This window comes from Procambarus clarkii, chromosome 6 (assembly GCF_040958095.1).
Source record: "Procambarus clarkii isolate CNS0578487 chromosome 6, FALCON_Pclarkii_2.0, whole genome shotgun sequence".
Taxonomy (NCBI): Eukaryota; Metazoa; Arthropoda; class Malacostraca; order Decapoda; family Cambaridae; genus Procambarus; species Procambarus clarkii.
In genome coordinates, this window is record NC_091155.1 from 13,014,884 (window position 1) to 13,036,498 (window position 21,615).

The following is a 21,615-nucleotide window of genomic DNA, read 5'->3' on the forward strand; positions in this document are numbered from 1 at the left end:
ATACAAAATATAATTACTTTAGAAATGTATGAGGTGTGTGTGTGCTTACTTCAGACACATTAGTTTGGGGTTCGTTGTTAATTCACATTGCAAATTATTTTTATATAATTTTTATTGTTTGTGTAAACAGCTGTTGGTTCCGTGGCACTGAATCGTCGGCTTGGGTGTCTGGCACCGAACCTGGCAGCTGACTCAGAACCCATGAAGCTCATCAAACTGACAAATGATATATTTTATTATTTGAGTGAAGTAGAATTCAACATTCATTTTTGGAGGTTGATCCGAACCCCGTCCTACAGGAAACTCCAGAAGGCGCATCAGGAATTCCTAGAGTAAGAGTTCAGTTATCAAACTGTATTTACTATGCTATTGGAAAAAAGAAAGTCTAGATGCAATATTATAATTACTTGCCAGTAAAATAAAACTATACTAACAAGGTTAAGCATTTCTAACAAATATTTTATATATTACAATTGCCTAAAGATAAATTAAAATATTCATTTGCAATATAAAAATTCATAGCATTAAAGAATTAAAGAATCTTTTCAGAGTTTATAACATAATTTTTATGTTGAAATATATTATTAATTAATAATATAAAAGATCTGAAATACTGTATCTGTTTCTAAAAACAATTGAATGTCTGTTTGTCCGAGAATGACGGCTAGAGGCTTGAAGCCAGCCTCCCGGTAACGTTGCATGGTGATCAGTGACTGGACTGGTGAGTGTCATAGGATGGATGTGGTCGACCCTGATGCTCCTCTTTAAGAGGGATCAGCTCCTATTCCTAATGCCAGCGACACCTATGAAGAATGAAATATGGGTTTATTTGTCTGCAGAGGCTTACAATATATTTTATTGAAGTTATCGACGTTGAATCAACATCGACGACATTGATTTAACGTCGACAATGTTGAATGTTGCTCATTCATTTGTTGCCCAATGGGAGACAGAACGGGAAGGAGAGGTGAAGAGCAGGAGAGAGGGAGGAAGTAATGAGACGGAAATAGAGAGAAATATCCTAATTTTCCCTGGAATACAACACGCCAAATTGTTTAATAACCAGGTACTCATTCACTGCTGGGTGAACAGAGGCTACAGTTAAGGATGGCGCCCAGTAAATCCTCCCCGGTAGGAAACGAACCCAGGCCAAAGCGTTCGCGAAACGTCAGGCGAGTGTGTTACCAATTCACCACTGGGACTGCTTGAAGTCATGAAATCATTGAGGGTTTCTTCATCGCTGTATCCATCAATACTAAACAAGACCTTCATCTCTGTAATTTTAACTATCTTTTCTATAAACAACTTTTTTCATCTTTGTTACAAATTACATTCATCACCTAAAAACGTCTTTATTACCATCGGCCCCTACACTTACTAGGGGCCTCGTAGCCTGGTGGATAGCGCGCAAGACTCGTAATTCTGTGGCGCGGGTTCGATTCCCGCACGAAGGCAGAAACAAATGGGCAAAGTTTCTTTCACCCTGAATGCCCCTGTTACCTAGCAGTAAATAGGTACCTGGGAGTTAGTCAGCTGTCACGGGCTGCTTCCTGGGGGTGGAGGCCTGGTCGAGGACCGGGCCGCGGGGACACTAAAAGCCCCGAAATCATCTCAAGATAACCTCAAGATAACCCTCATTGCTAGTGTAACTATCACTACACGCAAACTTTATTATTACACCTATCTGCACTATTCACAACCATCATAATTGAAAAAAAAATTTACTAACACCATCTGCAGCATTGTAAATATCCTAACTTAACCAATATGTCATCACCGTAACTGTCTTCAGTACACCCAGACTGCATCACTGTTACTATCTTTGCTGCCCACTGTTTTCACTGTAATCATCTTCACTACTCAGACATCATGATCAGGTACCCAGTATTGTACTGGTGACGTAAGCCACATCTTCACTACACAGTCGTTAAAAGGTTGGCCAAAAAGCTTGCGCCATTTAAGTGTTGAACATTCGTTTTACCTGTCAATATCCGAATTCTGTAATGCTGAAATTCTATGGACTCGGCTGCCAACATTTTGTCTTCATTTACCACATAATGGACCTGTACGGGAGCTGACCCTCCTTATCGGTGGTCAATGGGGCCCTTAACAGTTATTTCCTGACCAGCATACAACTCTTCCCTAATATCCACCAGTCACAGTGCAAAGCTTAATGAAGCTAGCCCCAAGCATCTGGCCAACAAACGTAGATAAACAAAATATAACAGCCTGAGTGTAAATGGGCTGACATTCATTCTCTTTAATTATAGTTAACACATTGTTATCTCAAGAGTTCCAGCTTTTCATGTTATTTATATTGTAAGGTTGCTAATATAGTGAATATACAACACAGTGAATATGTTATTGTACAGAATTGCTGACAAGAACATACGTGAGACAGAGGCAGCGCTGCAGGCTCAACCTGCCAGTGAAGAGCTGGACCTGACGCTCATGGAGGCTCTACTTCTCAAGCCAGGACTCTCCCGCAAAGATGTCGTTACTCTCATCCTCGACATGCTCTTCGCGGGCATTGACACGGTGAGCATTGCTGGAGTGTAGTTACCAGTCACTTTCCTCAACACGAATTTCCAAATTTGTTGCTTTACCATAGTGTTGTAACAGTATCGAGTCAGTTGCGTTACAGCGCATGTGGGGAAATATAACTTTTCACATTCATCATAATTAAACAATTTTTTTTTAATAGACCAAGTGTTTAGGACAGCTGTTTCTGAGATTATATCCACCCACCTGAACTTCTTAGTGGTTCTTAACGGTGCATAAAGGCGAAGATAGTTATACATCGTTTGTGTGCAGTGTGATAACAGCAAGTCTTTGTCGTTCTAAGAGTATATTATGTTGAGCATATTAGTGGCACGAATATGTGGGTGTACAATGTTCCACACGGTCTAATACATGAATGCAACAATTAACAACCATTATTGCACTGGAAAAACATTAAAAATATAATTTAAAAATAAACAATTTTCAGCACCCGCAAAAATTCTAGCTTGTGGATACTTTGTCGATGAACACGATTTTATGATGTCATTGAGGTTACATAAATTCATTACACTCAACTTAATTACGACTTTTAAAGTAAATTTTTAGTGATTAGGATTCTTTATATCATCATATGATGGACAGAATATTTGTTGCGCACACAAGGAATGTCTCCTGTATTGTCTGCGCAGTTCAGGGGCTATGAGAGTCCCAGCAAGGTGAGAGATCCCAGGCAGAGTAGTCCTAGCAAGGGTGAGAGATCCCAGTAGAGTAGTCCCAGCAAGAGTGAGATCCCAGGCAGAGTAGTCCCAGCAAGGGTGAGAGATCCCAGGGAGAGTAGTCCCAGCAAGGGTGAGAGATCCCAGGCAGAGTAGTCCCAGCAAGGGTCAGAGATCCCAGGCAGAGTAGTCCCAGCAAGGGTCAGAGATCCCAGGCAGAGTAGTCCCAGCAAGAGTGAGAGATCCCAGGCAGAGTAGTCCCAGCAAGGGTCAGAGATCCCATGCAGAGTAGTCCCAGCAAGGGTCAGAGATCCCAGGTAGAGTAGTCCCAGCAAGAGTGAGAGATCCCAGGCAGAGTAGTCCCAGCAAGGGTGAGAGATCCCAGGGAGAGTAGTCCCAGCAAGGGTGAGAGATCCCAGGCAGAGTATTCCCAGCAAGGGAGAGAGATCCCAGGGAGAGTAGTCCCAGCAAGGGTGAGATTACCCAGGCAGTCTCCTTTAGTTATTTCGTATATTCTGAATCGGCTCCAAACTTCGTCAATTTCACACAGCATGCAGAAATATGGAGATATTGGCTCCTTGTATATTAAATTATGAATCTTCATGCTTATTCCCAATCGTGGGATTGTAGGAACGTCAACAGAAAACGATGTTACATTGGAATGTGTATGGGGTATATTACTGCAAACAGAATGGATATAGGGTCGTGGTAGTGATCCCCATACCCATCGTGTGGTCTCCTGGTTCAACCTTGACGACGAGCGGACGTCTGGACACCTCCTCCGCTTGGGAGCCGCCGGATCGGGTGCTGTTTTCGCGTTTTGTCTTTGATACTGCCGTTTGGGATCCCTATTCAACGGCCAGGTTGTACGACGCCTGGCGCACAAATTGCCTTGGGTCACAGGACTGTTGCTAAATTTTTTTGTGTGTGTTCTGGCTGGTTCTCCCGGCGAAGTGACGGTGTTCGGGGGCCGGCTTGGCCGAAGGGTGCCGGGGGTTGACGGGTCTTGGTGGGCCCCTGGTGTGCCCTCAGTCGTGGTGGGCGGCTGGCTTCTGCTCTGCCGGAGGGTACTGGATGACTTTTGCGTTTGAGTGGGGGGCCAAATTTTTGGTTTTACTACCCAATGTTCCCTGTGTGGGGGGGGGGGGGCTGGTGCTTGTCCCCAATCATCTGCCTGTCAGCGTTTCTTTGCCGTGAGACATATTATAGTTTCTGGACATTGGTGTCACTCGTATCACAATTTGGTTACGAGATTCACCTTTCCGGGCTTCGTGATTAACCTATCACTGGTACGCCGGGGCGCATCCGATCCCACGAGCGTCGTCGCCCCTAAATCAACAACAACAACAACATACCCATCATATGGGTGGTAGTGGATCCATACCCATCCTGTAGGCAGTATTGGACCCTATTCCCAACCTACAAGTGATAGCTAGTGGTCTCCCTACTCATCCTGTGGGTGGTGGTGGACCCTGTATCCATCCTGTGGGCGGTAATGAACCCCATATCCATCCTGTGGGTGGTATAGTGGACCCCATACCCATCCTGATTGCGGTAATGGATTAATACCTATCCTGTGGGTGGTAATGGACCCCATACTCATCAGGTGGGTGGCAGTGGACCCCATACCCATCCTTTTGGCGGATGAGGACCATATACCCAACCTGTGAGCGGTAGTGGACCCCATATCCATGCTGTAGGCGGTAATGAACCCCATGACCATCATGTGGCCGGAATGGGGTCCACTGCCACCTTCAAGATGGGTATGGGGTCCACTACCACCCAAAAAATTGGTATGGGGTCCACTACCACCCACAGGATGAGTTTGGGGTCCACTAAAACACCACAGGATGGGTATTGCATCCACTACCACCCACAGGATGGGTATAGGGTCCACTACTACCCATAGGATGGGTATGGGGTCCACTACCGCCTACAAGATGGGTATGGGGTCCACTACCACCCACAAGATGGGTATGGGGTCCACTTCTGCAATATAAACAGTTGGAACAGACAAATATGGACTGGAGACGCAGATGTACTAGATTAAAGCTTGAGAGTCCATTAATAATTCTGGAATTTTGTAATAAAAAAGGACTATAGTAGCTAATATTAATGTGAAAATATTTAAGTGAGTAAATTTACGTTTAATTGATAATTAACAAAGTTATCAATTTATGAAGCAGATAGACAGATTTTAAGTTCCAAGTTTATACAATATTGTGAAATTAAGAGTCTATGTAGTAACAGTAATTGGTAAATCATAAATATTGTAAGTTAAGAATTTGATGCATGTGTGTGTATGTGTGTGTGTACTCAGCTATTTGTTCTCACTTATTTGTGCTTGCGGGGGTTGAGCTTTGGCTCTTTGGTCCCGCCTCTCAACTGTCAGTCAACTGGTGTACAGATTCCTGAGCCAACAGGGCTCTATCATATCTACATTTGAAACTGTGTATAGAGTCAGCCTCCACCACATCACTGCCTAATGCATTCCATCCGTTAACTACTCTGACACTGAAAAAGTTCCTTCTAACGTCTCTGTGGTTCATGTGGGTACTCAGTTTCCACCTGTGTCCCCCTTGTTCGCGTCCCACCAGTGTTGAATAGTTTGTCCTTGTTTACCCGGTCGATTCCCCCTGAGTATTTTGTAGGTTGTGATCATGTCTCCCCTTACTCTTCTGTCTTCCAGTGTCGAAAGGTGCATTTCCCGCAGCCTTTCCTCGTAACTCATGCCTCTGTGTGTGAGTGTGAGTGCTATTACCTAAGTGTAATTACTAAGTGTATTTACTTAAGTGTAGTTACAGGATTAGAGCTACGCTCGTGGTGGCCCGTCTTCCCAACACTCTTTGTCATATAACACTTTGAAACTACTGACGGTCTTGGCCTCCACATCTTCTCACCTAACTTGTTCCAACCGTCTACCACTCTGTTTGCGAAAGTGAATTTTCTTATATTTCTTCGGCATCTATGTTTAGCTAGTTTATATCTATGACCTCTCGTTCTTGAAGTTCCAGGTCTCAGGAAATCTTCCCTATCGATTTTTCAATTCCGGTTACTATTTTGTACGTAGTGATCATATCACCTCTTTTTCTTCTGTCTTCTAGTTTTGGCATATTTAATGCCTCTAACCTCTCCTCATAGCTCTTGCCCTTCAGTTCTGGGAGTCACTTAGTAGCATGTCTTTGTACCTTTTCCAGTTTGTTGATGTGCTTCTTAAGATATGGGCACCACACAACCGCTGCATATTCTAGCTTGTTCAAGTTCAAGTTCAAGTAAGTTTATTGAGACAAGAAAAAATACATCTCAAAGGGATAGAGTAGCTTAGGCTATTTCTGCTTGTGTGTGTGTGTGTGTGTGTGTGTGTGTGTGTGTGTGTGTATATTCACCTAGTTGTGCTTGCGGGGGTTGAGCTTTGCTCTTTCGGCCCGCCTCTCAACTGTCAATCAACTGTTTACTAACTACTTTTTTTTTCTTCTCCACACAACACACAGGGAGCCGGTCGGCCGAGCGGACAGCATACTGTACTTGTGATCCTGTGGTCCTGGGTTCGATCCCAGGCGCCGGCGAGAAACAATGGGCAGAGTTTCTTTCACCCTATGCCCCTGTTACCTAGCAGTAAAAATAGGTACCTGGGTGTTAGTCAGCTGTCACGGGCTGCTTCCTGGGGATGGAGGCCTGGTCGAGGACCGGGCCGCGGGGACACTAAAAAGCCCCGAAATCATATCAAAATAACCTCATGATAACCACACACACACACACCAGGAAGCAGCCCGTGAAAGCTGACTAACTCCAAGGTACCTATTTACTGCTAGGTAACAGGGGCATTCAGGATGAAAGAAATTTTGCCCATTTGTTTCTGCCTGGTGCGGGAATCGAACCAGCGTCATAGAATTACGAGTCCTGCGCGCTATCCACCAGGCTATTAGGCCCCAGGTGTGCATGTGTGTGTGTGTGAGTGTGTGTGTGTGTGTGTGTGTGTGTGTGTGTACTCACCTATTTGTGCTTGCGGGGGTTGAGCTTTGGCTCTTTGGTCCCGCCTCTCAACTGTCAATCAACTGGTGTACAGATTCCTGAGCCTACTGGGCTCTATCATATCTACATTTAAAACTGTGTATGGAGTCAGCCTCCACCACATCACTGCCTAATGCATTCCATCCGTTAACTACTCTGACACTGAAAAAGTTCCTTCTAACGTCTTTGTGGTTCATGTGGGTACTCAGTTTCCACCTGTGTCCCCTTGTTCGCGTCCCACCAGTGTTGAATAGTTTATCCTTGTTTACCCGGTCGATTCCTCTGAGGATTTTGTAGGTTGTGATCATGTCTCCCCTTACTCTTCTGTCTTCCAGTGTCGTAAGGTGCATTTCCCGCAGCCTTTCCTCGTAACTCATGCCTCTTAGTTCTGGGACTATTCTAGTGGCATACCTTTGGACTTTTTCCAGCTTCGTCTTGTGCTTGACAAGGTACTGGCTCCATGCTGGGGCCGCATACTCCAGGATTGGTCTTACATATGTGGTGTACAAGATTCTGAATGATTCCTTACACAGGTTCCTGAACGCTGTTCTGATGTTAGCCAGCCTCGCATATGCCGCAGACGTTATTCTTTTTATGTGGGCTTCAGGAGACAGGTTTGGTGTGATATCAACTCCTAGATCTTTCTCTCTGTTCGTTTCATTAAGTACTTCATCTCCTATTCTGTATCCTGTGTTTGGCCTCTTATTTCCACCACCTAGTTTCATTACTTTGCATTTACTCGGGTTGAACTTCAACAGCCATTTGTTGGACCATTCACTCAATCTGTCTAGGTCATCTTGTAGCCTCCTACTATCGTCCTCAGTTTCAATCCTCCTCATAATTTTTGCATCATCGGCAAACATTGAGAGAAACGATTCTATACCCCCTGGAAGATCATTTACATATATCAGAAACAGTATAGGTCCAAGGACTGACCCTTGCGGTACTCCACTCGTAGTGTGTGTGTGTGTGTGTGTGTGTGTGTGTGTGTGTGTGTGTGTGTGTGTGTGTGTGTGTGTGTGTGTGTGTGTGTGTGTGTGTGTGTGTGTGTGTGTGTGTGTGTGTGTACTTACCTAGTTGTGTTTGCGGGGGTTGAGCTCTGGCTCTTTGGTCCCACCTCTCAACTGTCAATCAACTAATGTTCAGGTTCCTGAGCCTACTGGGCTCTATCATATCTACACTTGAAGCTGTGTATGGAGTCAGCCTCCACCACATCACTTCCTAATGCATTCCATTTGGCTACTACTCTGGCACTGAAAATAATCTTTCTAACGTCTCTATGGCTTATTTGGGCACTCAGTTTCACCTGTGTCCCCTTGTTGTAAATAGCCTGTGTGTGTGTGTGTACTCACCTATTTGTGCTTGCAGGATCGAGCATTGACTCTTGGATCCCGCCTAAACATTTGTGTGTGTGTGTGTGTGTGTGTATGTGTGTGTGTGTGTGTGTGAGTGTGTGTGTGTGTGTGTGTGTGTGTGTGTGTGTGTGTGTGTGTGCGTGTGTGTGTGTGTGTGTGTGTGTGTGTGTGTGTGTGTGTGTGTGTGTGTGTGTGTGTGTGTGTGTGTGTGTGTGTGTGTGTGTGTGTGTGTGTGTGTGTGTGTGTTTGTACTCACCTAGTTGTGCTTGCGGGGGTTGAGCTCTGGCTCTTTGGTCCCGCCTCTCAACTGTCAATAAACAGGTGTACAGGTTCCTGAGCCTATTGGGCTCTATCATATCTACACTTGAAACTGTGTATGGAGTCAGCCTCCACCACATCACTTCCTAATCCATTCCATTTGTCTACCACTCTGACACTAAAAAAGTTCTTTCTAATATCTCTGTGGCTCATTTGGGCACTCAGTTTCCACCTGTGTCCGCTAGTGCGTGTGCCCCTTGTGTTAAACAGCCAGTCTTTATCAACCCTGTCGATTCCCTTGAGAATCTTGTATGTGGTGATCATGTCCCCCCTAACTCTTCTGTCTTTCAACGAAGTGAGGTTTAATTCCCGTAGTCTCTCCTCGTAGCTCATACCTCTCAGCTCGGGTACTAGTCTGGTGGCAAACCTTTGAACCTTTTCCATTTTAGTCTTAAGCTTGACTAGATATGGACTCCATGCTGGAGCCGCATACTCCAGGATTGGTCTGACATATGTGGTATATAATGTTCTGAAAGATTCCTTACACAAGTTTCTAAAGGCCGTTCTTATCTTAGCCAACCTGGCATATGCTGCTGCTGTTATCCTCTTGATATGAGCTTCAGGGGACAGGTCTGGCGTGATATCAACCCCCCAGGTCTTTCTCTCTCTCTGACTCTTGAAGTATTTTATCTCGCAAATGGTACCTTGTATCTGGTCTCCTGCTTCCTACCCCTATCTTCATTACATTACATTTGCTTGGGTTAAACTCTAACAGCCATTTGTTCGACCATTCCTGCAGCTTGTCCAAGTCTTCTTGAAGCCTCAAGCATTCCTCCTCTGTCTTAATCCTTCTCATAATTTTGGCGTCGTCAGCAAGCATTGAGAGGAATGAGTCTATACCCTCTGGGAGATCATTTACGTATATCAGAAACAGGATAGGTCCAAGTACAGAGCCCTGTGGGACTCCACTGGTGACTTCACGTCAGTCTGAGGTATCACCCCTCCCTAACTCTCTGCTTCCTATTGTTTAGGTACTCCCTTATCCACTGGAGCGCCCTTCCAGTTACTCCTGCCTGTTTCTCCAGGTTAGGCATCAACCTTTAATTGGGTACTGTGTCAAAGGCTTTCCGACAGTCCAAAAAATGCAGTCCGCCCACCTTTCTCTTTCTTGTTTAATCTTTGTCACCTGATCGTAGAATTCTATCAAGCCTGTAAGGCAAGATTTACCCTCCCTGAACCCATGTTGATGGGTTGTCACGAAGTCTCTTCTCTCCAGATGTGTTACTAGGTTTTTTCTCACAATCTTCTCCATCACCTTGCATGGTATACAAGTTAAGGACACTGGCCTGTAGTTCAGTGCCTATTGACTGTCACCCTTTTTGTATGTTGGTACTACATTAGCAGTCTTCCATAATTCTGGTAGGTCCCCCGTTTCCAGTGACCTACTATACACTATGGAGAGTGGTAAGCAAAGTGCTCCTGCACACTCTTTCAATACCCATGGCGAGATTCCATCCGGCCCAACAGCTTTTCTCACATCCAGCTCCAATAGGTGCTTCTTGGCCTCATCTCTTGTAATTTCGAACTTATCCAAGGTCACCTGGTTTGCTGCCACCTCTTCTAGCGCCGTGACATCTCCCTGTTCTATTGAAAAGACCTCCTGGAACCTTTTGTTGAGTTCTTCACACTCCTCTTTGTCATTCTCTGTGTACCTGTCCTCGCCCACCCAAAGTTTCATCACCTGTTCCTTCACTGTTTTCTTCCTCCTGATGTGACTGTGTAGTAGCTTTGGTTCGGTCTTGGCTTTATTAGCTATATCATTTTCATACCTTTTCTCAGCTGCTCTTCTCACACTGACATACTCGTTCCTGGTTCTCTGGTATCTCTCTCTACTCTCTGGTGTTCTGTTATTACGGAAGTTCCTCCATGCCCTTTTGTTCAGCTCCTTTGCTTTCATACATTCCTTATTAAACCACGGATTCTTCCTTTGCTTCTCTGTTTTTTCCTGTCGGGCTGGGACAAACCTGCTTACAGCCTCCTGACATTTTTGGGTGACATAGTCCATCATGTCTTGTACGGACTTGGTTCCTAGTTCTGTGTCCCAATGTATATCCCATAGGAATTTATTCATTGTAACTGTGTGTGTGTGTGTGTGTGTGTGTGTGTGTGTGTGTGTGTGTGTGTGTGTGTGTGTGTGTGTGTGTGTGTGTGTGTGTGTGTGTGTGTGTGTGTGTGTGTGTGTGTGTGTGTGTGTGTGTGTGTGTGTGTGTGTGTGTGTGTGTGTGTGTGTGTGTGTACTCACCTATTTGTACTCACCTATTTGTGCTTGCAGGATCGAGCATTGACTCTTGGATCCCGCCTTTCCAGCTATCGGTTGTTTACAGCAATGACTCCTGTCCCATTTCCCTATCATACCTGGTTTTAAAAGTATGAATAGAGTTTGCTTCCACAACCTGTTCCCCAAGTGCATTCCATTTTTCCACTACTCTCACGCCAAAAGAAAACTTCCTATCATCTCTGTGACTCATCTGAGTTTCCAGTTTCCACCCATGTCCCCTCGTTCTGTTATTATTACGTGTGAACATTTCATCTATTTCCACTTTGTCAATTCCCCTGAGTATTTTATATGTCCCTATCATATCTCCTCTCTCCCTTCTTTTCTCTAGTGTCGTAAGGTTCAGTTCCTTCAGACGCTCTTCATATCCCATCCCTCGTAACTCTGGGACAAGCCTCGTCGCAAACCTCTGAACCTTCTCCAGTTTCCTTATGTGTTTCTTCAGGTGGGGGCTCCATGATGGCGCGGCATACTCTACGACGGGTCTCACGTAGGCAGTGTATAAAGCGCCCTAAAAGCCTCCTCATTTAGGTTTCTGAATGAAGTTCTAATTTTCGCCAGTGTAGAGTACGTTGCTGTTGTTATCCTATTTATATGTGCCTCAGGAGTTAGATTAGGTGTCACATCCACTCCCAGGTCTCTTTCTCGAATCGTTACAGGTAGGCAGTTCCCCTTCATTGTGTACTGTCCCTTTGGTCTCCTATCACCTGATCCCATTTCCATAACTTTACATTTACTGGTGTTAAACTCCAGTAGCCATTTCCCTGACCATCTCTGCAACCTGTTTAAGTCCTCTTGGAGGATCCTACAATCCTCGTCTGTCACAACTCTTCTCATTACTTTCGCGTCATCCGCAAACATTGACATATATGATTCCACTCCTGTAAACATATCATTTACGTAAATTAGAAAGAGGATTGGTCCCAGCACCGATCCTTGAGGAACTCCACTTGTGTGTGTGTGTGTGTGTGTGTGTGTGTGTGTGCGTGTGTGTGTGTGTGTGTGTGTGTGTGTGTGTGTGTGTGTGTGTGTGTGTGTGTGTGTGTGTGTGTGTGTGTGTGTGTGTGTGTGTGTGTGTGTGTGTGTGTGTGTGTGTGTGTGTGTGTGTGTGTGTGTAACTGGAACACGAGGGAATTAGCCTCGGCTACCATCCTCTTTTGTCCGGTCGTGTTGGTCAAGGGGTTAAGGGATCCTATACATCAGATGCATTGCTTCTGGCAGTATGGGTTCGAATCACTTCATGGGTGTGAGTTTTCAGTTGCATATATGCCTGGAGACCATTCAGGCTTGTTCGCATTTGTGTTCCTCACGTGTGCCCCAAAGAATGAGGTAATTTGATAAAATACCATGCCCAAGATTACCAACAGAGTACCGGCGGGGGGATGGGGAATTAGCCTCGGCTACCATCCTCTTTTGTCCGGTCGTGTTGGTCGAGTGGTTAAGGGATCCTGTACATCAGATGCATTGCTTCTGGCAGTATGGGTTCAAGTCACTTCTAGAGTGTGAGTTTTCATTTGCATATATGCCTGAAGACCGTTCAGGCTTGTTCGCATAATATATATATATGTTAATTTTAACTCCAATAAAAAAAAAAATTGACCTCATATATAATGAAATGGGTAGCTTTATCATTTCATAAGAAAAAAATTAGAGAAAATATATTAATTCAAGAAAACTTGGCTTATTAGGCAAATTGGGCCTTGCATAGTAGGTTGAGAAGGGCGTTCTGGCTACTAGGTACGACATATATATATATATATATATATATATATATATATATATATATATATATATATATATATATATATATATATATATATATATATATATATATATACATTAGTATATTTTGGTAGCAGTCTTTCCTGTAGACATATATTATTAAATAAATATAAATAAAAATTAAGATTAATAATTCTAACACGGATTTTCTCAATATTTTTTATGCTTCTTTTCACTGTCGATGGTAATTGAAAAATCAATTCTCCAAAATTCATTTGTATTTCTAGTCTGACGCGACACTTGAACGCATTTCGTAATAACTTATTACATTTTTGAAAGACGCACACACAACTATAACCTGCAAACACTAAACAGAGTTTAAACAGCTTTCATTTTATACCTGCATTTGGGTGAGGTGAAATGTTACAACAGTTTTGGATGAGGTGAAAACAAACTTTCAACACAAGACAGAACATGAAACAATGGGTATAATATTGGATAAGTTAAAGAGAAGAATGGAAGTAACTGCAAAGGGCATATTGGCCCATATTTCTTGATGCTTCTATATTGGTGCGGAGTCTGGAAGTGGGTAGAATATAGTTGTGCATTAATTGGCTGTTGATTGCTGGTGTTGACTTCTTGATGTGTAGTGCCTCGCAGATATCAAGCCGCCTGCTATCGCTGGATCTATCGATGATTTCCGTGTTTTTTGTTAAGACTTCTCTGATGATGGTCTGGTTGTGGGAAGAGATTATGTTCCTTAATGGAGCCCTGTTGCTTATGCATCGTTAATCGCCTGGAAAGAGATGTTGTTGTCTTGCCTATATAATGAGTTCTTTGAGGCTTACAGTCCCCAAGTGGGCATTTGAAGGCATAGACGACATTGGTCTCTTTTAAGGCGTTCTGCTTTGTGTCTGGAGAGTTTATCATGAGTAGGTTGGCCGTTTTCTTGGTTTTATAGTAAATCGTCAATTGTATCTTCTGATTTTTGCCTGTAGGGATAACGTTTCTATTAACAATATCTTTCAGGACCCTTTCCTCCGTTTTATGAGCTGCGGAAAAGAAGTTCCTGTAAAATAGTCTAATAGAGGGTACAGGTGTTGTGTTAGTTGTCTCTTCAGAGGTTGCATGGCTTTTCACCATCCTTCTTATGATGTCTTCAACGAAACCATTGGAGAAGCCATTGTTGACTAGGACCTGCCTTATCCTACAGAATTCTTCATCGACTTGCTTCCATCCTGAGCTGTGGCTGAGAGCACGGTCGACATAAGCGTTAACAACACTCCTCTTGTACCTGTCTGGGCAGTCACTGTTGGCACTGAGGCACATTCCTATGTTTGTTTCCTTAGTGTAGACTACAGTGTGGAAACCTCCGCTCCTTTCCATGACTGTTACATCTAGAAAGGGCAGCTTCCCATCCTTCTCCATCTCGTAAGTGAAATGCAACACAGAATTCTGCTCAAATGCCTCCTTCAGCTCCTGCAGATGTCTGACATCAGGTACCTGTGTAAAAATGTCATAAACATACATGCAGTATATGGCCGGTTTCAAGTTCATGTCGACTAAGACCTTTTGTTCGATGGTACCCATGTAGAAGTTCGCAAACAGGACACCTATGGGAGAACCCATGGCGACCCCATCTCCTTGCTTATACATGTGCCCATCCTGGCTCAAGAAGGGTGCCTCTTTAGTACAACCTTAGAGTAGTTTCCTTAGAATGTTTTCTGGTATGTAAAGAGAAGTACAGGCCGGATCACGATACACACTGTATGCTATCATCCCGATTGTTTCATCCACAGGTACGTTGGTAAACAGTGATTCTACATCCAATGAGGCTCTTATCCCTGTGGCCCGTGTTCCTCGCAGTAAGTCAACAAATTCCTTTGGAGACTTCAGGCTGAAGGCACAAGGGACATAAGGAGTCAGCAAGCCATTGAGTCGCTTCGCCAGTCTGTACGTGGGTGTGGGTATCTGGCTGATGATTGGCCGAAGTGGGTTTCCAGGCTTGCATGTCTTGACATTTCCATACGCGTATCCAGGTTTGTATTACCCAATAATCTTTGGCAGGTGGAGTCCGGATTTCTTGGCATTCACAGTTTCAATCAATTTGTTGACCTTTGCTTTCAATTCGGCTGTAGTGTCCTTCGTTACCCTTTGGAATTTAGTTTGGTCAGAGAGTATGAGGTTCATTTTCGCCAGATATTCGTCTTTTTTAAGAATGACGTATATTGGCGACTTGTCACCTCTTCTGACGACTATCTCCTTGTTCTCACGAAGGCTCGTGAGAACAAGCTCGTGAGAATTGAGCTTAGCAGTATGGGCTGGGCCTTCTCCTCTCCCCCTTGGGTCCAAGGTCAAATGGTGGCCAGTCTTGAGGCATGACTAGGAGAGCTCCCTGGGGTGATATGTGATACCCTAGTGGAGGGAGTGAACTCCAATGGCATGAGGTTATAGGATCAGTAGCACGATTCCCCGAAATTTAACTGTAACCTCATGTAAAACAAGGCCAAGGTGAGCGGTGCTTGACAAAATAAATATATATATATATATATATATATATATATATATATATATATATATATATATATTGTCAAGCACCGCTCACCTTGGCCTTGTATATATATATATATATATATATATATATATATATGTGGCCCTCTGTCATCACCAGTGAGGACTCAATTGCCGACAGAGATGCCGCAACAGCTCAAGCCCTAAGGGAGAAACACCCACCCAGGGCTCCGCGTGAGGACGACATTGTACACGTGGGGGCTACCGGAGCAGAACCTCTCTGGGTGGCTGAATTTGTGGTCCATAAAGCAGCCTTGTCCTTCCCTACAGGATCAGCAGGTGGGTTCACAGGACTAAAACTCAACCACCTCAAGCAAATGCTCAACCCTGCACTGGGTGACATTGCAAAGAACCTCTTGGTGGAACTAACCAGATTCACCAACACATGTCTAGCTGGCAACATACCAGCGTCCATAAGACCCACCTTTTTTGGAGCATCTCTCTGTGCTCTAAAGAAAAAGGATGGAGGGATCAGGCCAATAGCTGTGGGCAATTCTCTCCGGCGTCTCGTCGCAAAGGCAGCTGCAAGAACAGTTAGTGATGCAGCGGCCAACATGCTGAAGCCAAAACAGCTCGGATTCGGCATTCCACAAGGGTGTGAGGCGGCAGCCCATGCAGCTCAAGCCTTCATCGCCAACATCACAGACGAAAAGGCCCTTATCAAGCTAGATTTAAAAAATGCCTTCAATTTGGTGCGGCGGATTGCTGTACTCCGTGCGGTTCATAGTCATTTCCCTTCCCTCTACCCTTTTGTACATTCGTGCTACAGTATGGATCTTAAGCTACTTTTTGGCGAACATGAAATTGACTCGCTAGAAGGCGTCCAACAGGGTGACCCCCTTGCTCCTCTCCTTTTCTGCTTAGTCATCAAACAAGTCACAGAGGTCCTGTCCAGCGAGCTTAACATCTGGTTCTTGGATGATGGTACCCTAGCTGGTTCCTAAGACTCCCTCCTGGAGGATATCAGAAAAATCCAGGAGCAAGGTGCAGTTTTAGGCCTCACCCTGAACCCTTCTAAATGTGAAATAATATGTTCCAACCAGGGCATCATAGAGAGAACAGAGGGTCTTCTGCCAAATATCCATAAAACTAAACCTGAAGACAGCACACTCCTAGGAGCTCCCCTGGGGTTGAAAGCCATCGATGAGGTCCTTGATAAGAAAATCGCCGACCTTAAGAGGATGGATGGGAGGATTGAGGATATTGATGCTCATGATGCACTCTACCTCATCACCAGATGTCTGTCCCTTCCCAGGTTAACCTACTTTCTGAGGTGTTCACCATCTTACAGTAGCCAAAAACTAAGTGAGTATGACCGGTTACTGAAATCAATGCTAGAAAAAGCCCTTAACCTCTCTCTCGATGACCTACAGTGGAAACAAGCCTCCCTTCCCATAAGACTTGGGGGCCTCGGAGTTCGAACAGCAACGCAAATCGCTGTTCCAACCTTCCTGTCCTCCTTATCGGTATCCGACGACCTTGTGAAGGAAATTCTACCTGCCCACTTACATCAGCTGGCAGGTGTACATGATCCCAATTTTACACGCTATGCCACAGAGTGGGCCTCTCGTGCAGGCCCATCACCTCAACCACCATCCCCGAAAGCCCAAACGCAATCCAGCTGGGATGGGCCCATTGTAGACCAAGTTGCTGCAGAGTGCCTGGGTGCTGCAACAACACAACACGACATTGCTCGCCTCACAGCAGTAGCAGCCCCACATGCAGGGGATTTCCTGTTATCAACCCCAATGTCGGCAACTGGCACGCGTCTCACACCACACGCCCTCCGAATTGCTGTGGCCCTCCGCCTTGTTGCCCCAATCCACACCAGATATAGGTGTATTTGCGGCGAGGTGGTGGCTGACAGGTACGGCCACCATGGCCTACTCTGCCAAAGCACAGGGGGATGGCACTCGAGGCACAGTGAAGTTAACGACATCATCAAGAGGAGCCTCACCACAGCTGGATGCCCAGCTGAAAGAGAGCCCCGTTACCTAACGCCCCGTAACTCTGATGCTCTTATTGGTCGCCCGGATGGTCTCACAGTGAACCCCTGGAAGAATGGCAAGCAGTTGGTATGGGACTACACATGCGTATCAACCCTGGCTAACACCTACATTGATCTTAGTGTTGCACAACCAGGTGGCGCTGCCACCCACAGGGAAGCAGCCAAATTCCGTAACTACAGAGAACTGGATCACCACTACAATTTTGTCCCCATTGCTTCTGAGACACTCGGCGCCAGGGGTAAAAGTGCTACCAGCTTTTGAAGGAACTGGGTTCTAGGCTCATTGAAACAACAAGGGACCGAAGAGCTGCCAGCTTTCTTTTCCAGCGCCTCAGCGTGGCGATACAGAGGGGAAATGCGCACTGCATCCAGGGTTCCTGCCCGCCATCTGAGGAGCTGGAGGAACTCGACATCCTATGATAACCATCTTTGTAACCTATATGTAACTCCTTTTTTGCAACAAAGATCAAATAAAACAAATATACATGTGTACATACAAAAGATTGGAGGTGGTAGGAGAAGATAATATTAGTGTTCAGTGAGAAACCACAAGGTCTCCTCTGAATATTTTTTATTTTCTTCTCCGAGGCTATGGGTCCCCACATTGGCACCAAAAGTGGTACCCTCACAAACTTTTATATATATATATATATATATATATATATATATATATATATATATATATATATATATATATATATATATATATATATATATATATATATATATATATATATATATATATATATATATTAGTATATTTTGGTAGCAGTCTTTCCTGTAGACATATATTATTAAATATGACCGAAAAAGTAAGATTAATAATTCTAACACGAATTTTCTCAATCTTTCGTACATTTCTTTTCACTGTTGGAGGTAAATCAAAAATCAATTCTCCAAAATTCATTTTTATTTCTAGTCTGACGCGACACGAGTGCGTTTCGTAAAACTTATCACATTTTCAAAGACTTTAGTTCACAAATACACAACTGAATAGAACTTACGCATCTCCGATTTTATATCTACATTTGAGTGAGGTGGAAGGGGTGATGTGGCATTAACACAAGACAGAACAAGATGTGGCATTAATAGGTTATTAATTTCATCAACACAAGACAGAACAAGAAGTGGTATTAATTGGGTATTAATTTCATCAACACAAGACAGAACACGAAACAATGGATATTGAATAGAAGTGTTTGTAGAAAGCCTATTGGTCCATATTTCTTGATGCTTCTATATTGGAGCGGAGTCTTGAGGTGGGTAGAATATAGTTGTGCAATAATTGGCTGTTGATTGCTGGTGTTGACTTCTTGATGTGTAGTGCCTCGCAAACGTCAAGCCGCCTGCTATCGCTGTATCTATCGATGATTTCTGTGTTGTTTACTAGGATTTCTCTGGCGATGGTTTGGTTGTGGGAAGAGATTATATGTTCCTTAATGGAGCCCTGTTGCTTATGCATTGTTAAACGCCTAGAAAGAGATGTTGTTGTCTTGCCTATATACTGGACATCTGCAGGAGCTGAAGGAGGCATTTGAGCAGAGTTCCGTGCTGCGTTTCACTTACGAGATGGAAAAGGATGGGAAGCTGCCCTTTCTAGATGTAACAGTCATGGAAAAGGGCGGAGGTTTCCACACTGCAGTCTACACTAAGGAAACAAACATAGGAATGTGCCTAAATGCCAACAGCGACTGCCCAGACAGGTACAAGAGGAGTGTTGTTAACGCATATGTCGACCGTGCTCTCAGCCACAGCTCAGAATGGAAGCAAGTCGACGAAGAACTCTGTAGGGTAAGGCAGGTCCTAGTCAATAACGGCTTCTCCAATGGTTTCGTCGAAGACATCATAAGAAGGAAAGTGAAAAGCCATGCAACCTCTGAAGAGACAACTAACACAACACCTACACCCCCTATTAGACTATTTTACAGGAACTTCTTTTCCACAGCTCATAAAACGGAGGAAAGTGTCCTGAAAGATATTGTTAATAGAAACGTTATCCCTACAGACAAAAATCAGAGGATACAACTGACGATTTACTATAAAACCAGAAAAACGGCCAGCCTACTCATGAGAAACTCTCCAGACACAAAACAGAACGCTTTAAAAGAGACTAACGTCGTCTATGGCTTCAAATGCCCACTTGGGGACTGTAAGCTCCAAAAAACCCAGTATATAGGCAAGACAACAACATCTCTTTCTAGGCGTTTAACGATGCATAAGCAACAGGGCTCCATTAAGGAACATATAATCTCTTCCCACAACCAAACCATCGCCAGAGAAATCCTAGTAAACAACACAGAAATCATCGATAGATACAGCGATAGCAGGCGGCTTGACGTTTGCGAGGCACTACACATCAAGAAGTCAACACCAGCAATCAACAGCCAATTATTGCACAACTATATTCTACCCACCTCAAGACTCCGCTCCAATATAGAAGCATCAAGAAATATGGACCAATAGGCTTTCTACAAACACTTCTATTCAATATCCATTGTTTCGTGTTCTGTCTTGTGTTGATTAAATTAATATATATACCCTATTAATACCACTTCTTGTTCTGTCTTGTGTTGATGAAATTAATACCCTATTAATGCCACATCTTGTTCTGTCTTGTGTTAATGCCACATCACCCCTTCCACCTCACTCAAATGTAGATATAAAATCGGAGATGCGTAAGTTCTATTCAGTTGTGTATTTGTGAACTAAAGTCTTTGAAAATGTAATAAGTTTTACGAAACGCGCTCGTGTCGCGTCAGACTAGAAAAAAAAAATGAATTTTGGAGAATTGATTTTTGATTTACCTCCAACAGTGAAAAGAAATGTACGAAAGATTGAGAAAATTCGTGTTAGAATTATTAATCTTACTTTTCGGTCATATTTAATAATATATATATATATATATATATATATATATATATATATATATATATATATATATATATATATATATATATATATATATATATATATATATATATATATATATATATATATATATATATATATATGTCGTACCTAATAGCCAGATCGCACTTCTCGGCCTACTATGCAAGGCCTGATTTGCCTAATAAGCCAAGTTTTCCTGAATTAATATATTTTCTCTAACTTTTTTCTTATGAAATGATAAAGCTACCCATTACATTACGAATTAGGTCAATTTTTTTTATTGGAGTTAAAATTAACGTAGATATATGACCGAACCTAACCAACCCTACCTAACCTAACCTAACCTATCTTTATAGGTTAGGTTTGGTTATGTAGCCGAAAAAGTTAGGTTAGGTTAGGTTAGGTAGGTTAGGTAGACGAAAAACAATTAATTCATGAAAACTTGGCTTATTAGGCAAATCTGGCCTTGCATAGTAGGCATAGAAGTGAGTTCTGGCTACTAGGTACGACATATATATATATGTCGTACCTAGTAGCCAGAACTCACTTTTTGGCCTACTATGCTTGGCCCCATTTGCCTAATAAGCCAAGTTTTCCTGAATTAATATATTTTTTCTAATTTTTTTCTTATGAAATGATAAAGCTACCCATTTCATTATGTATGAGGTCAATTTTTTTTTTATTGGAGTTAAAATTAACGTAGATATATGACCGAACCTAACTAACCCTACCTAACCTAACCTAACCTATCTTTATAGGTTAGGTTTGGTAAGGTAGCCGAAAAAGTTAGGTTAGGTTAGGTTAGGTAGGTTAGGTAGTCGAAAAACAATTAATTCATGAAAACTTGGCTTATTAAGCAAATCGGGCCTTGCATAGTAGGCTGAGAAGTGCGTTCTGGCTACTAGGTACGACATATATATATATATATATATATATATATATATATATATATATATATATATATATATATATATATATATATATATATATATATATATATATATATATATATATATATGTCGTACCTAGTAGCCAGAACGCACTTCTCAGCCTACTATGCAAGGCCCGATTTGCCTAATAAGCCAAGTTTTCATGAATTAATTGTTTTTCGACTACCTAACCTACCTAACCTAACCTAACCTAGCTTTTTCGGCTACCTAACCTAACCTAACCCATAGAGATAGGTTAGGTTAGGTTAGGTAGGGTTGGTTAGGTTCGGTCATATATCTACGTTAATTTTAACTCCAA

General features: G+C 43.2%; 1 protein-coding gene across 3 annotated transcripts in view; it reads left to right on the plus strand.

Annotated features, from left to right (window-relative positions):
- Positions 1 to 21,615, plus strand: part of LOC123750957 (probable cytochrome P450 49a1) — a 151,446-nt gene that overhangs the window by 84,788 nt on the left and 45,043 nt on the right. For all 3 annotated transcript variants that reach the window (XM_069305825.1, XM_069305812.1, XM_069305820.1), the window contains 2 exons: positions 131 to 332; positions 2,373 to 2,538. In XM_069305825.1, the coding sequence (XP_069161926.1) occupies positions 131 to 332; positions 2,373 to 2,538 (368 nt within the window). The remainder of the gene's footprint in view (positions 1 to 130; positions 333 to 2,372; positions 2,539 to 21,615) is intronic.